General features: G+C 39.7%; 2 protein-coding genes across 2 annotated transcripts; both read left to right on the top strand.

The window, feature by feature from the left end:
- The first annotated feature begins 888 nt into the window (after positions 1 to 888).
- ube2na (ubiquitin-conjugating enzyme E2Na) lies at positions 889 to 7,213 on the top strand. Its single transcript, XM_028584838.1, has 4 exons — positions 889 to 1,033; positions 5,576 to 5,822; positions 6,233 to 6,373; positions 7,057 to 7,213. Exons 1-4 carry the CDS (start codon positions 1,004 to 1,006, stop codon positions 7,101 to 7,103), a joined length of 465 nt encoding a protein of 154 aa, XP_028440639.1. The 5' UTR covers positions 889 to 1,003; the 3' UTR covers positions 7,104 to 7,213.
- A 3,317-nt stretch (positions 7,214 to 10,530) lies between these two features.
- Positions 10,531 to 23,807, top strand: nudt4a (nudix (nucleoside diphosphate linked moiety X)-type motif 4a). Its single transcript, XM_028585160.1, has 5 exons — positions 10,531 to 11,142; positions 17,240 to 17,350; positions 20,160 to 20,204; positions 20,521 to 20,608; positions 23,128 to 23,807. Exons 1-5 carry the CDS (start codon positions 11,044 to 11,046, stop codon positions 23,352 to 23,354), a joined length of 570 nt encoding a protein of 189 aa, XP_028440961.1. The 5' UTR covers positions 10,531 to 11,043; the 3' UTR covers positions 23,355 to 23,807.
- Positions 23,808 to 23,973: the final 166 nt, after the last annotated feature.

Raw genomic sequence — 23,973 nt, forward strand, 5'->3', positions numbered from 1 at the left:
ATCAGTTTTCAGCATTTCTCTAACTGAATCTTTATCCCACAGAAAGCATTTCAAATGTATGTTCCACATCATCAAAAACTTTTCACAGAAATACATTTATAATAAATAATATAATATAAAGTTTCTATGCTAATATACAGTATCACAAAATCCAGAGAATTCAGAAGTGTCATTATTCTTTAGAAATTTGTTTGTTAGGTAAATATATTTCTTGGACTTTCTCTGAAAATATATTACTCTGACTTTGTGACAAAATATTTATTAAAAGACCAAATTGATTTCCAATTAATATGGTGAAAGTGAATATTCAAATTGTGCTTAGCCTACCATAAGGAATTGCATCTGTCGGTATATGTTTATCCTTGATATTGATAAAGCTAGCTATAGGTACATAGCTACAATTTTTATTTATGTATTGGCTTTATTGCCATGATGTAATGCTATAAACATGTTGCCAAAGCAAAAATACGTATTGCTTTGTGACATGCAACATATTCTTTTGTCAGTTCTACTGTAGTGCTGTCTTCTCCCTTGTTTTACTTGTGAGTTGGAAATTATTTTCATAGCATCACTTTGACATGTGAAAATGATTCCCTCATTTGTTCCATTCCAGGTATTTTTATCTGGGTTCAGATAGTTTCACTTTTCTAGGTAGCCTATACGGGCTACTACATATACAATACAGTAGGCTATAATGCTCTGTATTGATGTGAATCTTATCTGACTTGATCAAGTGGTTCCAAAATTGGACTATTCTTCTTAAATTTAAATTAAGAGGGGAGATTGGCTGAGTTCTGCTCTGCACTCGTGGTTTTGGCAGTTTCTATGGACTCTCAATCAGTATGTTTTAACAGAGCTCAAACATTTTTTAACTGGGTTTGAGAATTGACATCAGTGCTCCTGTCCATTCACTGCTATGACGCAGAGAACCCGGAAGACGTGTGTTTGCTGTCAATGCCAACGACAGAGAGGAGGCGCAGCTGAAACCCGCATTTAAGACAAGATGGCAGGACTGCCCCGTAGGATCCTTAAGGTAATTATTTCGCACTTTAAGCAGCAGCATGTGACACTTTTCTACCATGGCCAAAATTGTACTTAAACAGTCTAAAGTCCCAGTGCTGTGCTCATTACCAGTTATGTGTGCTAACGTTAGCATCCAGCTCGCTAGCGCTAGTTTGCTAAATTAACTTCCGTTTCATTCCTGTACCCAGATACACCGAGACACGGTGGGTTAAAAATACATCCACCCTCCGTGAAAATGGCAGATTAATGTACAGTGTGACGGGCTGATCTTTTCTAAATATACTTTACAAGGACAAGTGTTCTCCAGTTGCTACTGATCAAAGTGTTGTGCTGGCTAACTATGCTAACCTTGGCTAGTTTGTTAGCTTAATTTGTGTTTGGACGATAATAAAAAAAAAAAAAAAAAAGGAACAAGCTAAAGCTAGCCTGGTAGCCTGATACTCCCAGTATTTATAATTTCATTTAAGCATACATGAATTTAGCTAATATTGGATGTTTGCCTATTTTGACAGCGTTTCGCCTTTTCATTTAGCTAAGTTAGTGAAGTTCTTAAGTGTTCCATTAGCCAACTAGGAGTTAAACGTTAGTAGTTACGTTACCATATCTTAGTCGTACATGTGGTAACCTAACAAAGTGATATGGGTCAACAGTTTGCGCCTGTGATCAGAAATAACTTCCACTGCAGACCTCTCACTGACTCAATTTGGCAGCATCAGAAAGTGATGTGCGCCATCTAACCACTAGTAAAATGTTTGCTCAGCATATATTTAAAGATGCTAATTAGCTAGTTAGCTACATCCCCAGCCAATCAATATTATACAGTGTCGCTTGACAACTGCCTTCTATTTCCTGCACCTCCTAAATGCAAACCCATAATTACAGTACCAGAACTGGCTAATGTCATGACAGCCAACGTATTCAGCGAAAATGTGTGTTCACAAGTAAGGACAAAAACAGTAGTTGCATTTTATCTCTGCCTATTATGACATTTTAGTGAACACACAGGATTTGAGAGGAGCTCTGATTACTTGGCAAACTGCTTGTCTGTGTTGTTTATCTTATGTGATCAGAAGTTATGTTTTCAGTTAAGTTTGCACTTAATGTTTTCATTATTCATTAATATGAATTAAATTATTAATTATTTGGACTATAAAATGTAAAAAAGAACAAAAAAAACTTCCCAGATACCAGGTTAATGTGTTGATAATGCTTCCACTGTCTGACCAGCAGCCACAGATCCCCAAATATGTCATTTATAATCTTATTAAACACAAAAGCTGACAGTCTTCTATTTGTAAACCCACTATTTAGGGGCCACCCACATGGAAACGCTTTTTGGTGTAAACGCACACGTTTTGGCCAATCGTCCAAACGAATCCTGTAAACACACTGCCTGAAGACGCACTTTTTTGAAACCTGGTTCCAGGGTGAAAAAATAAAAAAAAACAGTGCCCTTGCGTCTTCGTTTGGATGGCGAAGCCGCATACTTGCGTATCGATGATGTCATCGCCACAGCTCTCGACCTCTAGTCTTCCGACCTCTTATCCCGTGACGATGTCTCATGACAACAACAATGGCGGACTACATGCTTGTGTTCCTGCTGGAGAAGATATTGAGCCTATAGAGAGCCAAAGTCACGCCCCTTCCGGTGGACCTCATGGGACCTTAATTCGGAAAAAATATGAACGGTAGTGAACGGGGAGAGGCAAATTATTTTTTGATCCTCTTTGAATTGAGCCATGGATTACAAATATGATATTCGTCAATTTAAAAGATTTTCTTTCAGCCGAAGAAAGTCTCAGTTAGCCGTAGGTTTGTCGTAGTACCACTTAGTTTTGTGTGAAACCTCACAGTGAACTACATCTCCCGTCTCACACAATTTACGTCACCTAGCTTGATGCTCAACTTGTTCGCTAGTTAGCTAGCTTAGCTCTGTTCCACAACACATGTAACATTATCTTACCAGCTGTGTTTTATCCAGTGAAGTGTTTTCAGCAGATAAGCAAAAGAACAAGCGAGATCCACTGTTTATTTGAGTAACGCTACATCCCCCGGTACGATACACACAGACATCGTAGCTTCAGCGAGACGTCATCCATGCGACATTGAAGTGTGACAGCCTTTCTAATTACGTATTTTCACAGTCTTATACTATAATAGTTTAACAATAAACTGTGACTTTCTTCAGTTGAAAAATTATCTTTTAAATTGACGCACATCAAATTTTTAATCCATGGCTCAATTCAAACAGGATAAAAAATATAATTATCTCTTCACTGACTCTCGTTCATATTCTTTTGAAAGATAGCTCCCATTGGCCGGTAGTAGAAGGGCGTGACTTCGGCTCTCTATTAGGGTTACTAGGCAAGGGGGTAAGCTTCGCTTCAGAACTCGAACCTCCTATGGCGCCATTTTGATACTACAAAGCGATCACCTCCCGTTAGCATTCCATTGACTGCCATTCATTTTGGCATCACTTTGACAGTGAATAACTTTATCTGAAGTGTTTAAAGACTCTATTTGTCCATTGTTTATTTCTAAAGAAACATGACAATGTATAAAAGGCTCCATTACCTTGTATCTCACGTTATGGCTCCGTAGAAGACGTTTTTGTAAAAATAGGCTAATGTTTGTGTCATTACCACGAGACTTACTGTCGCATAGGAGAGGAATTACCGTATACTACAGGAGAAGCTACTGCAATTTTTAAATCGCAGGAGGTAAAATGTGCCAAAATACCATTTTGAATTAAATATTGTTGTGCAGCAGAGATGTCCTGGCCTACACATCATATTCTACAGACTTAAGAAAATGTCTTTGTTTGATACAGATCCCGACAAAAATCACGCAATAGGCCTCATTCATTTGAACCTTTTTCAATAAAAATGAGAATTATGTAAAAATGATGATTCCCTCTAATATCATAAATCATATCGTAATTACAATATCTGTCAAAACAATCGCAATTTGATATTTTTTAAAAATCGTTCAGCCCTAGTCTAATACAAGGTTGCACAGGTGGGTGAGTAAGCAGACTGGGGACTAGTGTTGGTGGGAAAAGGTGGAAGGGCTGGGAACAGTACTTAGCAGACCGAGCCCTTGAGCCCTCAGAGCGTGTGACTGGGACCGGGTGCCCCTCTCCCGTCTGTGTTTTCACTGCGTGGTTTTGTCTGTGGGTTATCTGAAACATTTCAGGAATCTCACTCTCAGTTGCATTCAGGAAAAGAACGCCCAAAACAAGAGTGCCGGCTGTTGGCAAACTTTATTTGATGCTATTTTTTATTTTTTTTCCATAGTTGTTGTGTTATTTATTTATTGTTCTGTTGTTATGAGAGCGATGCATCTATTGCACAATGCTGCATTTCAAACATGCACAAGGGGATACTTGGTTTTTAGATTGGGAAATGAAAGGCCCTCATAGACGAGGATAATTGTAGTATCAGCACTACAGTTTGGAGAATTGGTGAATGTACAGTGAAGAAGGGTAGAGAACACTGCAGTTCATCATTTATACTGACAACGTGCATGTGCATACTAGCAAGCTTGAATGTAGTTTTCTTGTTAGAGACCTCTTATCAGGTGCGTCACTCTCATGCTGCCTCGTGCATACCACAAGAGGTGTTCGTCTTTAACAGTAAAGATGTGTTTCTGTAGGTGATGTGGCTGTCACTATGAGTTGGGAGAAGCCTTGCTGCAGTGGCTGATGGGTATGAAAGTAATGGTCTCCTGTGGTGCGGTGGCTGAGTCAGTGTCACCTCTAAAAGACAGTTACAAAGTGCACAGAGAGTCTTCAGCATTGAGCCACCACTGCAGTCAAAGCCCCCCTCCCCTCTGTGTTAAAGGATAAAAGCCAAGCAGACTACAGTCCGCCTCCTGCCTAACATCTCTTTTGTGAAAATATGTAATAGTGACACAACTTTTTGGCAGCTCTCAGGTGTGGCTAAGGGCTTTTATAAGTCTTTTGAATGAATAATGTTGAATTAATAAGTTTTACTAATATCAAATAAAAATTCCTAAAGGATGTTTCACTTAATAAGAGATGCATATATGGTTTAGATTCAGTGATGTGTAGTTTCCAGTTAGTTAAACTGTAATGCTTGATACATGTGTAGCCTAGATCTCTATAATTCCCAGCTTTATTTGTTGCGTCATAATTTAGTACTAAGGATTGCACTGTTTCCAAGTGTCTGCAGTCACTGAAGGAAATGACCATCAAATACTTCAACCCAGATTCAAAGTGTATAAATTTGGTCCCCCTTATTGGTTAGCTTGAGGGGTATGACATATGCTCTATGCTATCCAACTAGTTTCAAGTTTGTTCACCTTGTGCAATCATGTCTGAGTACCCCTGCCCTACCTGAACACTAGTAGTTGCATCCCTACTGAAATACAGAGTTCAAAAGCATTACTCAAACACATATCTCCCCCTGAAAAGCCTTATTATGGTAGTGACAGTGCACTTTGCAGCGCAAAAGTGAAAGCACTTTGTGGCAATGACTTGAAATATGGTGACAACACCATAAAGTTTTTTTTCTGTCTTTTTCTGTACCAGGAAACTCAACGTTTGATTGCAGAGCCTGTCCCAGGCATCGAGGCAGAGCCAGACGAAGGCAACGCCCGCTACTTTCATGTGATCATTTGTGGACCTCAGGACTCACCTTTTGAGGGGGGCACGTTTAAACTCGAGCTCTTTTTACCAGAGGAATATCCCATGGCTGCTCCGAAAGTGCGCTTCATGACCAAAATATATCATCCCAATGTAGACAAGTTGGGGAGAATATGTCTAGACATTTTGAAAGGTAAGTCAATTCTTTGTAATGTCCCAGTTTATGCTTGGCCAGCTATGTGGGATATACATGGTGCTTTACCTTAAAGGGCACGTTTTCAACTTGACCGAAAATGTCTTTTCCCCTGTTCTGTTTTTGGTCTGTTGAGTCAGGCTTGTTACTGTAGGGAAGTCTGTATGTATTCTGTCCTCTAATGTTTGGCCTGTGAATGAATTGAGGGATTTGCCAATTTCATCTTGCTCAAAAGATCAAAGGCCTCTTATGTTACACTTGTGGCCCCAAATGGAGCTTTGTGCCACTACTACTGCACATCAGCACTGTCTCTTCATTGCCCCTGCAGCTTAAAACACTCTATTGTCCCTCTGCTTTTCTTGGTCTCAATTTTATTGTCTTATTAATCCCTCTGTTCTTCATTTTGTCAGATAAATGGTCACCAGCTCTGCAGATTCGCACAGTGCTGCTGTCAATCCAGGCGTTACTAAGTGCACCCAACCCTGATGATCCCCTTGCAAATGATGTTGCAGAGAAGTGGAAGTCCAATGAAGTTGAAGCCATAGAAACAGGTGAGAGGGTCAACCGAGGGTTTATTACACTTTCCATCCAGCTCTTGCCTAGTTCTCCCTTTCCCCATCGTCATTTGGATTATAGGAATATCCAGCATAAATACACACACAGGAGCAAAACAAAAACAAGCACTAAATACGATTTACTTTGCTTTTTAAGGCAGGTTTTTGTGTCTGGTGTCGTATTACTTTAAAAAAAAAAAAAAAAAAAACGATCTTACCTAGAATTATTTATATCCTATCCTTATTATATACTCTATTTCTCAGTTACTGAAATGTGGTGAAACTCCAACACTGTGTAATGATCACTAACAATGTACTCAAAACATTGTTTTCATTTAAAAAACTTTTAGAAGATAAAAATGTCCTACCAACTTCTGTCCTAACGACTGGATACAGTGGTGATGAGGAGTTTTCTGTGGTTATTGCAGTAAAGGCAATAATAAAACCTAATTTAATCTGCAAGCAGCAATAAGACGACTTAATTTGTGTCTCCCAATTTTATCATGAAGTGAAAAAATTATAATTTAGAATTTCTAGCATTTTGGTGTGTGGGATTCATTATGATAAACTTGTCTTAATGCAAGCCTTGAAAAAAATAAAATAAAAAACATGGCCATGTTGGTGAATAATTTGACGTAACTCATGTTCATATTCGGTTGTTGTTTTGTTTAACTTTGCAGCCAGGTCATGGACCAGGCTTTACGCTGGAAGCAGAAATGAAGTGTGAAGCAGCTCAACAAGTGGAAATCAAGTGCGATTCCTTATGCTCTGCCAAGACATCTTCCTACTTCATTTACATTTAAAGGACACCGTCTTGAATATATATATATATATATATATATATATATATATATATATATATATATATATATATATATATATATAATAAAATAAACGTGAATATATAATGGTAGAGGAATAAAACAACTGCTGACAATTGGTGATTTAAATGCGCACTAGTAATGAAATGACTCGTCTTGTCCTTACTCACTGTTGAAATGCATGGGCAGAGGTTTTAGATCTACTCACCTGGCTTTTTTTGTCCATTGATTTTGGGAAGCTTTTCCCAACTGCTGCTTTAACGAGCACATTTAAGGGGGAGGTGGGCGTCTCCTACGTCCCACATTTTTCTTTTTTTTGGGTGGGGGGGGATGAATTTGGGGGCCCTGGAGCCTGACTAGATGCGGTCAATATTGTATACTTTGTTTTCTCGTGTTGCTGTTTTTGTTTATAAAAAAAAAAAAAAAAAAGCAGCTAACTACTACTAGCCCACTGTATTTAGACACTCACTTGGAGGCTGACCAACCAGAGTTTCATGCTGTATAGATGGCCCAGCAGGACGCATAGTATATCGTAGCCCTGCTTCTTCTTTAAGTCATATCTGGCTGCATTCAATACAAAATAATATGACTAAAAACAAACTGAGCCTGTCACATTAACTTTTTCAACCACTCTCTCATTATAGGCTTGTGGATGGCCTGGGAGAGTGTGAAGGGTAGGGTGGAAGTTGTGGACCTTTCTTTAGTTTTAGCACACGTTTTAATATATCCAGTCTTTTATATGTGAATCTTTCTTGCTATTGCCATACTAACTACCTTGCTTTTCCCCCCATATGTCATCACAATTTAATGCTACTGTAGCAAGACTCAGTGATTCACTTATTCCAATGGCATTTATTTCACAACGCAGTGGTTACGTTCAAGCTATCAGTTGTTTAATGACGAGAGCGGTGGTGGATGGGGTGGGGTGGGGTGGGGTACCGATGTGTATGAGAGGAGACGCTGAGTTGGTACGGGATTAAACTAAAAGGTCACTGAAGGCTTTGACTCTCAACTGTCGTGATTGGTCTTTGGCTGAAAAGTCTGTATTCAATTCACTGTTTGTAAATTCATTATTTCTATTAATCTGGGGAGGAAATGTTTTTCTGCTCTCAGAATGCTATGAAACAGTCCACCTGCATACCTTTATGTTCTGTAAATAAAATCTGTTGATTAATAAATAAATAAATAGTTGTCTGGGTGTAGTTCTTGATTTGACACATGCATGTCACTTATTTTGCCTGATTAGGGGGGTTTGGGGGTGTGTCGGGTCAAACCTTTATCAATTGTTAACGCATGGATTTTGTTACATAATTCCCATCATAGCTCAACTTCAGCTTGAGGTCTAATCAGCCACGATAAGTGAAGTGAACACCTGTGTGGGTGTGCAGGACTTTCTAAGTTCATCGTATGTTTAAGAAACAAGTAAATATATATGTAGTGGACTTAAAAGTACAATATCTCTCTGAAATAGGAGTATAAAGTTGGTAAATTGTAATACTCAAAGACAGTTCAAGTACCTCAACATTTTACAGTCATGGAATACAGTACTAGTGTTACTTGCAACCACTAAGAAAGGCTTGGACTTGACAAAAATTCTTTATTTTTAGACCGTGTACATGGATGAAAACAAGAAGTGACATATTAAGTATAACTAATAATTACTATCTGTTAATAACTAGCTAATACCATTCAGAACAATGTTTGCAGCTTATTATGTGAATTGTTACTTCTTATTAAATTGGTACTAAACATTAATTTTCCTGCTTTTCATGAAACCGGTAACACCTGGCAGTATTTTAATAACATACCTCTGGTATTTCTAACTATTAAGCTAAAATCCCATTTTTATTTAATCAGCAGTTGTTCCCTCCCTCCTTTCCAGTGGACTATTACTTCATCAGTGTGTGAAGGTTGAGATGGCCCAGTGTGAACTGAACCTGCTGGGTACTAGAAGTGTGCCCTGGTCTTTTCCAACAAAACAGTTCTTTATACAGATGATGATATTTCACATTGTCGCTGATACAGTGTTGCAAATCGAACCAAAGTCATACGGTTCTCTAAGCTTGGTGCCCAATGCCCTCACACAGTTATCAACCCGAGCTGTATGTCCTCTCCAGCCACATGGATCTGTTCCAGTCAGATTACGTTCAAAGGAGTCTTTAGAGATGAAATTATAGCCTGCATGCTCCCATGCCCCTGACATTTTAATAATTATCTCTACAAAGCGAGCATGGTATGGTTAATCCTAATGTGAGCCATAGTGCTGCTTTGAGTGTGGGCTTTATATTTTTTTCCTTCTTTTTTTTTTTTTTTTTTTTAACTAAAGCCATCTCTTATTTTAAAAGAGCGTTCTTATTTGGTTTCTACCAGATATCAGTGTCCTAAAGTTCTGAATGTCAACCACGTCCTGGTTGTGGACAGCCTTGAAAAGACTAGTCTACAATTAAAATACACGTCCAGCTAATCAGACATTGTCAACTTTTAAACACCTCGAAACATGTTCACCCCATGGATGTATTAAGAGAAAGGTTCACCCTTGAATACATCCTGTGGCTTAAAGACAGTCCACGTCCACTAGAGGGAAGCCCAGAGCTTTGTAACTAGCATGTATACCTGTTTATACTCAGCAGCAATACATACAAGAAGCACGCTGCTGTAAATAACCGCTACCAGTGAGCGTTACCACCACCAGACCAGACTGCAGCACTGAACTAAACGTTTCAGCGTTGTGGATATAGCTAGGTCTGTTAATGCTTGACCTTAAAACTGCAGTGAACGACCCCTTCACTTACTGTGGGAAGTTTGGTAATCATGATAATCCAAATGCGATTGGGAAAGATTTTTTTTTAGCGCATGACATGAACCTTGGCTGCCAAGATATGAGTTAAGGCAGCAGGTCATTTCTGGTATAAAAGTAAACAGTAAATGTTGAGGCACGGTTTATTTGGGCTATTTATGTTTTTATGTAGGCCTATTTGTTTATTTTGGGTAGGCCTATTTTGTTTTTGTTTCTGTAAATGTGGGAATGTGGAAAGGAATAATCCCCTACATATAGCCTATATATATATATATATATATGTTGGGGAAAATTAAGACGTTGTTAAAAGTATGGGATGGAAATAATGTTTAAAAACTCATAATAAAACTGATAAAAAAAATAATTTGAAAGTATAATTCATGAAATAAAACTCTCTTATCACAAACTGTTTTAAATGGTCTGCAAATGTGTTCGTATCTCATACGAAAAGACACTCAAATTATCTTCAAAGTATTCCAGTTTAGGGATTTAAGATCTCAAGAGCGGCACTTGAAAGCAGCATTCGTAATTCTGAGAAAAGCATCACTCACGCACGCGACGTTTTTCGTGAAAACTCACGGCGGTTGAACATTGCGCGTGAAGCTGGCAGCTGTAGACATATTGATCCATGTGTGGCGTATTAATCGCCTTGTTAATGATGAACAAGAAAGTGAGTGTAACGTGGGAGCGGACAGGTAGCTTGTTGCGCAGCTCTCAGGTCAGCTGGTAGCAACTCACCGACCACAGATGGGAGCGACTTTGTTGAATCATGCGTGTTGACAGCGGCACTAAACCACCATGGGAGGTACAATGTACGGCCAGAAGCAGTCTGACATTGTCCAGGAATGTATGAACCGTGTACACACTTTGTAACTGGGACTATCTGAAGAAGCTTAAAGTTGGGGAGTATTTCGGGATATACGCCGCTGCTGCTCTTCCACTCTCCCGTCCTGGGACAGCCGAAGCCACTTTACTCAGCGTCTGGTTGAATCCAGAATTTCGCTATTCCTGACATTGTCTTTCGGGCGCTCGACGATTTAGAGACATAAATGATGAAGTTTAAGCCCAACCAGACCAGGACGTACGACGGCGAAGGGTTCAAGAGAAGGGCGGCGTGTTTGTGTTTTAAAAACGAGAAGGAGGACGAGGTAAGAGGTGCCCGTCGACGGCTAAAGTTTGAACTCTGGCTGTCTATGATCCAGTACCCTGCTTTATCTGTGTGTTCACTGGACCCTAAAAGACATGCCATACCGAGTTTCAGTTTAATATTGTGTGTGAGGTGCCTTCCCATGTCTTTAATTGAGGTGTTGGGCAGAGGTGAACATAACTTGGCTAAAATTCAAAATATTTGACCTATCAAACAACAAGCTGGCACTCACTTTAACCAGCACTCAGCAGGAGACCATCCTTTTCATTTCCTGTCCAGGAGGAAATCCATATAACTCATAATTCATAAAGACAGGCATCCTCGTTGTGTCCTGGCAGTGCAAACTGTGCTGGCCGAGGTATTGCCACTGACAATCCTGCACCCTCAATCATTTATTTGGTTATATTCGTTAAACCGTTAAGTGTATTTCATAGGTCTAATGTTGGATGCAAGTATGAACTTTAGTGTCACCTGGGTATAATGCACCTCATCCTTTTTTAATACCATCTACAATTATAAAACATTGCATCTAGCCTACATAGCACATAGGTGGCATCTGTTTTCTAACTTCACTGGCATCAGCTGATGTGGTTAATGTACAGGGTAATTTAATTATCAACTATGTCACTGTGATCACTAATCCTTTGCTGAGGCACCAGGCAACTCACTCACTCTGTTGCTGCTGCATTTCTTACAAAAGCCAATGGGCAACCATGACACTGAACACAATCACAAAACTGTATTATGATGTCCATTAAGTGCTGCAACATGTCTGTCTCATCCATTCCTATTTAGTCAGTATGTGTCATACGGCAAAACTAGCATAGGCAGCAGGACTTGTCCTCCGTCAAGTAGAGGGTTGCTATAGTTGAACATCAAATGAGACATGTTAATAATAATACAAATACTAATATCAAATGCATCCTGCCACCTAAAGGGTTGTGTAGCTGATGAGGAATTTTACAGTATATGCACACTGACATTACAAATGACCATGTTTGAATACGTCTCCCATTAGACTCGTTCTGCAACTAACATAAACTCCTAAAATAAGCGTGTAAAGAGTGTAAGCACATTTACAGAATCTTTATTTTCATTTGAGGCTACCAATGTTTGTTTTTTTGTTGGTAGTAATTAAGCCTGAGTTGGTATGGAAGTTATTAAGTATTCAAGTTATACACTGGGGGCAGCGGTTGTCCTAGATCACAACGTGATTTGATAGGGGGAGTGGGGTCGTAAGGGGCTGGTTGAGTGTTACACTGTGTGCTAAACACCAAGTGACCTATCAGCTGCGATTTATAGAAACAAGGTACAGGCACAGATTTGCTTTCCTGCTCCCACTCTCCTCTTCCCCATCACTCTTTTCTCTCTCGCTCTCTCTCTCTCCTGCTTGAGTGCTGACATGCTAAAAGTCATTTTGAATATTGTTGATTGCACTGGAGGATGATGAAATGGTCTCCCATCACATGCCATGCTGATCTCGTCCTTTATTCTCACTGTCTGTGCTTTGATTGCATATGTCACACTTCATGTGGTAAACTATCCATCCAATCTGCATGCCTGGTTTACAGTCACTTCCTCTACATGTCAGCTGGAGTCCAGGAGGACAGGAAAAGCTCTGCAGGAAGAACACTAGACAGCATAACTTCATTTTGTTTGTACTCCGAAAAATAACGCACCTTCAATTCATCTTCAATTCAAGGGAAAATAACAAGTCTAGTAGAAAATGATTATCAAATGTAGGATTTTGGCTGGGCAGGATGGTTGAAATCAGTGTATCATTAATATTGACAATATATATCAAAATACATCACAAATGTAGGTGAAATAACATACAAAATAGACTGTTTTATGCATTACACGTTTATCTGAGGATAATATCTGTCAACAGTATCTTAGCTGTATTATGATCGGATGTTGATCCCCTATAAAGCTAATGTGGATGTGCGCAGTGAAGGCACTCCTGACTGAGCTCTCACTGAGGTGTGTGATGCCTGTTGGGGTCATTAACCTCCTTTGCTAAGCTCTTTGTTGTCATACAGAAAAGCGACTGCTGATCCAGTGGTTTTTGAAAAGCCTTTTGGCTGGGAGTGTGTGTGTTTGTGAGTAGTCGCGTACGTGGAAGTGCCTACGTGCTTCACGTGGCGTTTGTGTAAAATTGGGCATGCATGTGTGTGTTGTGTGGATTTGGCGCAGAGTCTCAAATGAGACTGTTCTCTCATCCCCTGCCGCTATTATTTACCACCACATCATCAGTTGTCAGCAGCAAACTCTTCACACCACATGAATGCCACATACAGTTTAACACAAAGTGATAGACCGATTAATTGGGCTGATTATTGCCATTTTAAGATAATAGGCGTTGGCCCATGCCTGGGCTCACGAGGCTGATTAACAGAAAACATAGTGGCTTACTTACAGGGATCGAAAAACTATTGTATGGGGGTCCCCAGCCCCCAGTCCTTGGCGCGACAAACAGATCAGATCAGATTTGTCATTTGGGATGCTTTTGGCATGGTAAGCAAGTGTAAGTGTGAAGCCTTTTAAGGGGCCGTCCACATGACAACAGAAAGTTTTGACAACATTTTTCCTTTTTGCGTTTTCAAAACTATGCTGCGAGTTTTAGCCTACAACTCAAAACAGAGACAACGTAGACAATAACAGTGTTAAATAAATGTTTATTTCAAGTTCAGCAATTTCGTTCCATTTTTATTATTATTATTAAATTGTATTTTATCAGATAAACAAAAAACACAATATCGGCATTTATATCGGCCATCGGCCGCCCTGCTCTCTAAATATCGGCATCGGCTATTGAAAAATCCATATCAGTCGACCACTAGTAACTTTTGGACATTAAATAAATTAGTACAGTGCCTATATCTCTGATTAATTTAAATGAATTTGTAGCAATTTTACATGACTTTGACATTACAGGGTGTCATATTATTCTTTTTGGCTTTTTCCCTTTCCTTTATTGTGTCATGTATCTTTTTTTGTGCATGTAATAGGTTTACAAAGTCCACCCCAAAGGGACTTACCATCTCCAACAGAAAACAGTGTTCACAAACAGCTCTATTGTAGTCCAGCCTTTACTTCTGTGACAAACGTGTGTTACAAAGTGACACTATAATGCTCGCCTAGCTGCTAGCGTGGCACGCCCTCATACTCTGCTTCTGAATGGCTAGTAGTCCTTACCTAGCTACTGCGCATTAGCCCGATTGGCATTAAGATATTTATGTCTGAGCCCGACCCGGGCCCAACGCAGTTAAAATCTCATTTAATTTCTCATGCTAATGACACATGTACGTTTGTTTATGTGGAAAGCCCACTTTTATTAAGCAACTGTAGGAAGGCATTCGGAAATATCAACAGATGAGCACATCAGCGCACAACAAGCGCCGTTAATAAGCTGTTTAATTTAAAATGTTCAATGTGTTAACCTCTCCTGATTTGGTTCGTTTCCGAGCGTGGTCAGAAAATCGGGAGACTCGTTACCTCCAGGGCCGACATTATAAAATGAATAACGTCGGGGTTAAAATACCGTTTCTGATGAGCAAATGAATGAACTTGGCTTTCAGTCTTTCACACTGTGTACAAAACTTAAACTTATTCCACTAACTCCACTCCGGTCGCATCTACACGTCTGCTTCCTCTTTCTCTATCTCTCTTCTTTCCACACACACACGCACACTGAGCTCTCTTAAAGGAGCTGCAGCACCATTTTACAACAAATGCCTTATTGCGCTGATGTGACCGAGCCCGACCCAAACATCATTTCTACATATCTGTCCAAACCCGGCCCGGCTCGTTGTGTCGGGTCCCGTCGGGTCCCGTCGGGCTCGGGTCTGGTATCCCCACTCTACTGCCCATGTGACTCCCAACAAAGATGGAACAGAAGTGAGATGTCTCACTCTGTAGCTAAAACAGAGAGCTCAACACACAGGGTGAAAAGACGAGCTGCAGCAATGTGCTACAACAAAAATATAGTGTTTTTTGAAAATTAAATCATGTAAACCTATTCTGATATAACCTCTAAATACAATTATGAACCTGGAAACTAGCATAATATGGGCACTTTAAATCTACTTTGACTCAACGTTGTGGGACAATAAAACACGAAAACTTCCAAGTGGGGTGAATGACTTTTATTGTCTTCTAGATTAGCTGAAAGAAATGTATTATGTAAAGTTCTGCTTCATTACTGATTCAAGTAAGACATCAAACTAGTAAAGTGGATTGGCAGGATTGCCTCAAGGGATGCATCATTCTGTTTCATCCTTTGGCGTCCATATTTTGCTCTATAAAGAGTAGGGTAGTGAACCAGTGAGTTAAAGATCTAACTCTGCAGGTTTTAGAGTGAGTAAATGGCTGTGGCAGATTATATGACAGCAAAATCACAAGTATTGACAGAGTTGCCTGTGTTAAGAATAAGTCGCGTAACTCTCTTAACACAGGCAACTCTGTCCACACGGTCTCCAGAGAGAGACACCCACATGCATTTAAGCATTTATGTCAATCGTCCAAAGCATCTAGACCACTAAACAGGAGCTCTTTGTGAGTTTTTAGTTGTAGTTCGATAGTGTGCTTTTTCATGATGAGGTTGCTGACTGAGGAATCTAACAGTGAGACTGTTTGTGGGTTTTATCTTACTCCTGACCTTTTTGTTACAGAATTGAATTACATGACATGAAGTCACACAGCATGAAGTTTCACTCATCACTGTCATTTCTGTGCAATAGAGACCACCTTTGACGGCAGTGAAGTTGTTATCATTAGTGCTCTTCACAAATCTGCCATGCTTCCACTATCAGGTCTCAGGAGGAATGCAGACACATCTTAACGTAGGGAAACCTCTGCTGGGACAGTCGAAAGTTGTGGTCCCCTATAGTGTTTAACATGCCATGTGCTGATTTTTGATGCTAGTTTTTAATCAGGCTGTGCTGTCAAGAGAGCCATTACTGGGTTATCCAGTGCTGGAGAATGTAGTGGCCGCACAAGTCCGAGAGGATTCAGAAAGTATTCACAAGTGAACAGAATGTGGGTTGGTGTGGTGCCAGATAGGGTTTAAGGCCAAGTGACTGCATCTCTAGAGGTGCACCGTGCTCAAAGACGACCATACAGCATGTGTTTGAGGTCAGTTAAACATATTTATTGTATGGCTTTAGTCTGCTGATTTGTCATCTTTCTTTTTGTTATTTAATAGCTGCTCAAGCTTTTAATGTTTTATTTTTGTCTGGTTTTAAAAACATTTTTTTTCTTTATTATTTTTTTAAACAAATGATGGCTGAAATGGGCCACTGTAGTGTTACTTGTTGGAAAGTTTCATAAAGGATTTTTATTTTATTTTCAACCAACGTGATATCATGATTTTTTTTTTTTTTTTTTTTTGGTTTATTAAAGTTTTTTTTTCCAATTTCAATTCAATTTTATTTATAGTATCAAATCATAACAAGAGTTAACTCAGGACACTTTACAGATAGAGTAGGTCTAGAACAGTCTATAATTTACAAAGACACAACAATTCCAGTAATTCCCCCAAGAGCAAGCATTTAGTGTGGAGGAAAAACTTCCTGTTAGGAAGAAACAGACAGACCCAGGCTCTTGGTAGGCGGTGTCTGACGGTGCCGGTTGGGGGTGTGATGAACAATGGCAATAATAGTCAATAATAAAGATACTGGAAAAATGACCAGAAATAATAGTTGTAGTAGTTCCTGGCATAGCATGGCTACACAGTACATGACACATTGCACGTCTAATATAAACACAATACAGGGACTATAAACCAACTTCTTTCCTTCCCCACCCGCAGTTTACAGTCAACAGTTTACTCTCATTCACTCAATTTAATTATGTGGCGTGACATGCTCAGCAGCCCAATCCACACTACGCTCGTATTGCATTAAGTAAATGAAGTGAATGACTGGCATGACATGCAAGGTGTTCGATACACATCCTGCTGAATGACAAGCACCACACTCAGCCGCCACCAGACACCTATAGTGGTGACGGACTCTAAACTTGGGCATGCTGTTGGCGGGTTTTTGGCACCCCGGACTCAGTGGCAGAGTCCTGACAAAGGCCTTTCTCCTCGGCAGGTGCTACTAGTGAGCAGCAGTCGTCATCCAGACCAATGGATTGTGCCAGGAGGAGGAATGGAGCCTGAGGAGGAGCCCTGTGGGGCCGCCGTCAGGGAGGTGTACGAAGAGGTGAGCTCACTCACTGAAAAAACGGGAGAAAACATCATGCAGCTGTTCTTCTACATTTTGGGATTGACACTACTTCGAAGCAGCCAGTAAAACCATTAAATGTCCATAGTGTTTTTGCATGTTTACCTACAGACTGCATACACTTGATGCTGCAGGCCATTTTCCAAAGCATACTATACATATGTATTTAGATGATTCTCTTCCTCCCAGGGAGCCACTGCTTCCATTTGTGCTAGTGTGAAAATGAAAATAATATGAAATTTGAAAATCAACTTGACTTGGAACTTGCTTGAGATTGCCAATTTATCATAGCTTTGTTTATTTTTAAGGGAGTCAAAGTTATAATGCAGGTGAAAGTAGGACTTTTTTGTTAGTGAGCTTAACTGGTTGTGGGAATTTCCAACATGTGAGTAATGAGAGTCAGCTGATCAACAGTATTGCTTTTACACGCTATGTAAATGAAAGTAGAAGATAAACGGTAAGCAAATAAGGATATTGTGAACTAGGGCTTTTCATGTGTTTTCGAAAGGTCTTTGGTGGGGAAGCCAACTCCCCAAGATTCAGATGTTGGAACTTTGAGCAAGCATGTGAACGCATTAGTAAGAAACATTATTAAAACCCATACTCCGTGGCTGTCATGGTGATTAATAATCCAACTAAAACCTGGTATGACCCTAAAACCTAACAAAAAAATACATAATTGAGAGAAAGATTTATGATTATATTCGATTGATTTTGACAGACTAGTGGCACAGACAAATGATCATTATCATAAACATAAAGTGAGTATAGCAACAATTCTTAAAATGTCTTGCTGTCACTGGTCGCATATGAGAGGCTCCCACTGTTCTATATGCCAGATCCAGATGAGAGATGGAAATATTTGGCAATGCTACATAAATTGCCAGTTGATTGTTCTGTGGTTAAGTAAAGAGGGTTGCTGGTAGTTGGAGTGGAGTGAGTTGTGAGCCTCTGCCTTGGATAGTAGTGTGCTGACAGTGACATTTAGGGAGGGTTTCCAGTTACCCACATCCTGTGCCTCCCAGGCCAGACATGTACCTGAATATAGATGAGCTGCACACCAACTACAGTGGCAAGCTAACAATTCAAAACATCATGTTTAATACCCTGCTGTCAAGATCAATGCCAATATGATAGTTTTCATTTGTGCAGATCTAAGATTTTTCTTTCCTATCAGGCGGTTTTCAAATTGTGTGTAAAAGTGAAAATCTTTTTTTGGAAAATCACTAAGACAATCACAATGACATTTTTACAAAAGTGCTTGCAAATATACTGCAAATACAACTGTGATAAATCTTTCGTGGTTTGCTATCCCTCACTTTAGACCATAGCTGTGTCCCACTTCTACACTACATACCAGTTCTAAGCAGGAGTATGTAATGTGTTTAAACTGGAAAAGCGGAAAAGTGACAGTATGCTAAAAAATGAACAGCATGCATAATGCTTGATTTTTAAGCGTGTTGATGTAGACCATTTTACCAAAAAGCTATGCACAAAGGAAATTGTAGGAGCTGCTCGCAGCTGCACAACATTAAAATAAATTGCAGATTGTGGTTAAACTGCCTCAGAAAGATCTTGGAAAACATCAATCTTAAGAAAGAAATTTTGCTTTATTTTGTAGAGTTTGAAGTATGTGGATGTCTTGAATATTTACTGCGAAAACAATATAATACCCTATAAAGACAAGTATAATAGTACATACCGTATACAATCAGTATGAAGTATGGAATTGGGACACAAAAATTGTCTCTGTCTGTTGTGGTGTTCCAGGCATCCTAACTGCTCTAACATGAGAGGCAAAGTCTGAAATATGCCACACAGCAAGGGCCAAACCAAGCCATGAGCTCCTGGAGTGCCTCTGTGGGCCTTCCAGCCAGCAACATGGAGATTCTTATTTATTTTATTTGTAACAAAAAGTTGATTATTAATGTCACCGGTATCTTCTGACTTGGAATATGCTCCACAAGCTCCCTAGTTCCTTTTCTGCTTGTAAAAAAGGTTGGGATCAAAGCACTCTCTTTTTGTGACCGGTCATCTCAGGGTAAAGTTTGTCTATAAGTTTGTGACTAGTTCAAATAAAGAGTTGACTTTGAATATTTGTCAGCACCCTGAAGAGGTCAAACCAGTATGCGATCAGTTTAGTATCCAATTTGATAATGAATCTTAATTTTCTAAAGCTGATTTCTTTTCTTATTTTTTTACCCCACTAATCATCTCCATTGACTTTGGAACTTCTCGTGGGTTTCCCGATCGCCAGGTTGGAACCCACTGCCCTAGGATACATTTGAGTTGTTGACGTTTTCACCGCTAAATTCAGTGGCCGTATATTGGTCACAAGCTGTGCATAAGCAGAACCAGATCTTGACTTGTGCGTGTGTTAAGCCCCGCTGTGTCACTCAGACTAAGTTTAGGTCTACCTGGTCACCTCTGCTATGCTGCTTCACAAGCACGTGGCGATGCTGGGATGGCACCCGCTCGCACCACAGGGTTCCATGCCCTAAATGAAAAATATGGGCAACTAAAGAATGTGTATACATACTGTATCTAAACAGAGACAAGCTGTTCCTAATACCGGGTCACATGTTCTCGCTGTGTAGCAGCTGTGTGAAAATATCGCACAGTGACAGCTTTGTTGGTACAAATTTACCAGTCCCTGTGAACATAAGTGAACAAATCTACTTAATGGGTTACATGTAATGTTCAGTAATGGCGAAATGCAACACTGTGTTGTCACTCAGTTGTAAATGTATTGGATGACACTTGATTAGTTTTCTTCATGTGTGTTCAGGCCGGTGTGAAGGGGAAGCTTGGCAGACTACTCGGGATTTTTGAGGTAAGCGTCAAACTAATTTCTTCAAAATCCTAGTGGGGCTTATAGTACATGATATAATACCGATTAAAATCCTTCATCAACTCAGCTGGTTACCCTCCTATCATGCCTGGGATACATATGTAGGCAAGCATCCTGCTTTGCTAGTACAAGTCCTCAGAGTTAGACAGATTAAGTGTTTCTGTTCATGTTGCATCTATGAAGAAACAGTACTGTGTTTACATAGTGTCTTTTATTGTATGTGAAAGTGTTGCTTGCATTGCATTGACACAGTTTATTGCAGTGATATAAAGTATTGTCTTTATTTAAACCTTTCCAGCAAAATAAAGACCGAAAGCACAGGACGTACGTCTACACCCTCATAGTGACGGAGACACTGGAAGACTGGGAGGATTCTGTTAACATTGGTATGCCTCTACATTTAAGTCTCATTTTGTCATCGTATAACTGCTTGTTTGCATAAATTACGCTGCAGTTATTTACCCACACACAGAAAAAAGCCAGTTCCAGTTTTTTTTCAAGATTATTTTTTGGACTTTTTCCGCCTTTATTCGACAGGACAGAGAGCAAGGGAAGACATGCAGGAAATCGTCACAGGTCGGATTCGAACCCTGGACCTCTGCGCAGAGGCATAAACCTCTAATTATATGTGCGCCTGCTCTACCCACTGAACCAACCCGGCCACTGTTGCAGGGGTTTATTGACACTAAATTAATTTGATTGAGGTTATCAAATCCCTATATTTAGATTTTCGGGCAAATTAAAACATTTATGCGTAAATCATATCATTACACAGGTCATACTATTTCTGTGCACAATCATAATGGCATAAAGAAGTTATTCTGACTCTCAATAGATTTTTTATGAAATTGATTTTGTTGTCTCTTTGACGGTAGAGGTGACGGTTGTGAAAGACTGTTGGGGCGTCCCTCCAGTCATCACTTTGTAAACTGAGGAACTAGGACAAATACTTATCAATAAAGTCAAACCACCCCGATCTACATTGTTTACAGTCCTAAAATACTGACTGAAAAAACACGTAGAAACAATTTGTCCTCCTAAATGAACTGCCACTGCAAGTATGCTCCACAGCGTTGATATTTTGTCCCAAACGTCACCTCTCAAACATCAGGAGGTGTCGTATTGGAGGTAATTTATTAGAGCTGTGATTAGTCATCGACAGAAAATTAATCTGCAACAATTTCAATTTCAGATTCATTTTATTTAAAACAGGGAAAATGCACAAGTTAACATTAACCTTGTATAAGAACAAGGAGAGATGCATTGTGCCAGGTTGTAGCACAAGTACTATTTTCCGCCCGTAGTCCCTTTTCAGACATTTTATAGATCAAACATAATCAATAAAGAAAATAATCATTAGTTTCAGCCCTAAAACTAATATACCCTCCACCCTCCCTTTTATCTCTTCTGGTAATGTGGATCATGTATAAGCATGTGATCACAAATGATTTTGAATGGCTTTGGCATTTCAAATCTTACACATCTCTTTGGACTTAGTAATTTGTTCACTGTTCCTAACTCGCCTGGAAATAGTAATAACTTACTCCCTTTACCCACAGAAATAGAGTTCAGCCTGTTCACAAGGGGGAGGAATGTTTACTGTGCCCAGTTGTTTTCCAGTTATTAACACTCACCACAGCCCCCTCCTTACTTGTCCTCTCTTGCCCTGCGCGGGCGCAGGGACTGAGCTGGTGTAGTTTACTTTCCCCCTCTGCTGAAAGGCCAGCGGTGGTGTACTTCAGGGTGTCAACATACAATAAAGTAGGCGAACCCCTCCTCTCCCACACGGCCCTCCGATAATCACAGGCCACGGCAAAGTCCTTTACCAAAATGCTGTTTCGAATTGAATGGGAGTAGATGATGGGTTTGAAGTAATGTATTAATAACTCCCGTCTGGCGGTTTATTGGACACACACATCGTTTTTATGGAAGGTGCTTTTTTAGAAGGTCAGGTGACATGAGGGGCTTTATAAACTAACTGAAGCAGGTCAGGAATGTCCATTTCCACTCTGACTTTAGTACTGCAACATGTGCTGAACAGTTTATCCTTGAGCTTGTTGTATAACACTGTGGTTTAGCAATTTATGGTTATTTTGCTTGTTGAGCAATTGTACTCGCTGCTCAGTCAGACACACAGTAACACTGCTGAAGTTGTCATGGACTGCAGAGCAGTGGCAGTTTCATCTTGGTTATAGGGCTGGGCGATATGGAGAAAATCAAATATCACGATATTTTTGACCAAATAGCTCGATATCGATACTGCAACGATATTGCAGTGTTGACTATTGGTGCTTTCACAAAATAGTTACACAATGAGATTTTTGATAAATAATCATCAGTAATGTGGATATAATGACTAAGTGGGTAAAGACAAACAATAGAACAGTTACAACAGTCTGGTAAGTTCAGAAAATGACTTGTAACTTGTAATACAGCCTTTAAAACCAGGAAAAGACAAAACTTATGCCATATTACGATATCCAAAATCTAAGACGATATCTAGTCTCATATCACGATATCAATATAATATCGATATGTTGCCCAGCTCTACTTGGTTATCTATCATAATAACTAACTTATTCTACAAGTTGAGGGCAAAACAATAAATGAGGGGCAGTACAGATTATAGTTATCCATATATTATCATCTATTATTTATTCATCGTTTCGTTTAAAGGGTCAATATGCTTAAAACAATACTTGTTCGATCGTCGAAATACGGAACAGGGAAGGCTATATCCAACAATTTTTTTTCCGAAGCCGACATTCTGGCAGACTCCGTACCACAAGGTCTCAGGTTCAATCCCAATGCTGGCCAACATTCAGTATAATCCAAGTGTCATTGGCCACAACACCAAACCTCTACCAGTTGATCAGTCCTTGTCCTCTCTTGAATGTTTTCACAGGAAGAAAGAGGAAGTGGTTCAAAGTTGACGAAGCCATCAGGGTTCTGCAGAGCCACAAGCCTGTTCATGCAGAGTACCTATGCAGGCTCACAAACACCTGTAACTCCGCCTGCAATCCTGTGTGTAGCCCAACTCACAGCAACGCCCCGAGCTCCCAAGTGATGCACAACAACACGCCTCACTATGTGTTTTGCTCCACACAGGGCTCAGATGTAGCCAACAGATAGGACAAGCAGCTCGACACCGGGATAAAAGAAAGACTTTTGCATTACTAACGCAGCCTCTTAATATGTACAGCATGGACTTCCTTTAAGTTGATGTGAAACCCATTTTGAGGGAGTGGCAAAATGTTTTCCAAGTTTTTATATGTATAATTTTTAACAACCATTACCAGGTGATAGAGCAAATTGTGTCCCTTTTTTAAAGTGTTCAGCTTTAAATGGATTTTCTCAGTGTTCTGCTTTATGCAATGTAAAGGTTCTTTTTAGTCTTCAATGCAGAATATTTTACTAGCAGTGCACGCAAGTGTTTGGGTGGTTTCCTCGGAAGTGTTTGCTTTTAGAGAGAGTCATATCCCCACAATGACTCAGTGCCAAAAAATGCCCTAATTTACTGCAGTTCAGTTTTTTGTGTGAATTGTTATGACACGTTTTGGGAGTAAAACATATGTCACCTCACTATAACATAACTTGTGAAGTATTTCACGAAAACAGAGCTGAGGGCAAAGTGTGTTTGATACAGGAGTGAACAACACTGCTCCTCCTGTAATTACCATCTTACAAGTACACCCAGTATCATCTCTAAGCACTATTAACAGAGTAACACTGTAATAAAGATTAGACAAAT

Source organism: Perca flavescens, chromosome 8 (assembly GCF_004354835.1).
Source record: "Perca flavescens isolate YP-PL-M2 chromosome 8, PFLA_1.0, whole genome shotgun sequence".
Taxonomy (NCBI): Eukaryota; Metazoa; Chordata; class Actinopteri; order Perciformes; family Percidae; genus Perca; species Perca flavescens.

Excerpts from the sequence above, each read along its gene's own strand:
- nudt4a (XM_028585160.1), top strand. The coding sequence starts at position 11,044 with ATGATGAAGTTTAAGCCCAACCAGACCAGGACGTACGACGGCGAAGGG. Across the intron at positions 20,205-20,520 it reads GACTACTCGGGATTTTTGAG|CAAAATAAAGACCGAAAGCA; the intron begins GTAAGCGTCAAA and ends AAACCTTTCCAG. Across the intron at positions 20,609-23,127 it reads GGAGGATTCTGTTAACATTG|GAAGAAAGAGGAAGTGGTTC; the intron begins GTATGCCTCTAC and ends ATGTTTTCACAG.
- ube2na (XM_028584838.1), top strand. The coding sequence starts at position 1,004 with ATGGCAGGACTGCCCCGTAGGATCCTTAAG. Across the intron at positions 5,823-6,232 it reads ATGTCTAGACATTTTGAAAG|ATAAATGGTCACCAGCTCTG; the intron begins GTAAGTCAATTC and ends TCATTTTGTCAG. Across the intron at positions 6,374-7,056 it reads AGTTGAAGCCATAGAAACAG|CCAGGTCATGGACCAGGCTT; the intron begins GTGAGAGGGTCA and ends TTAACTTTGCAG.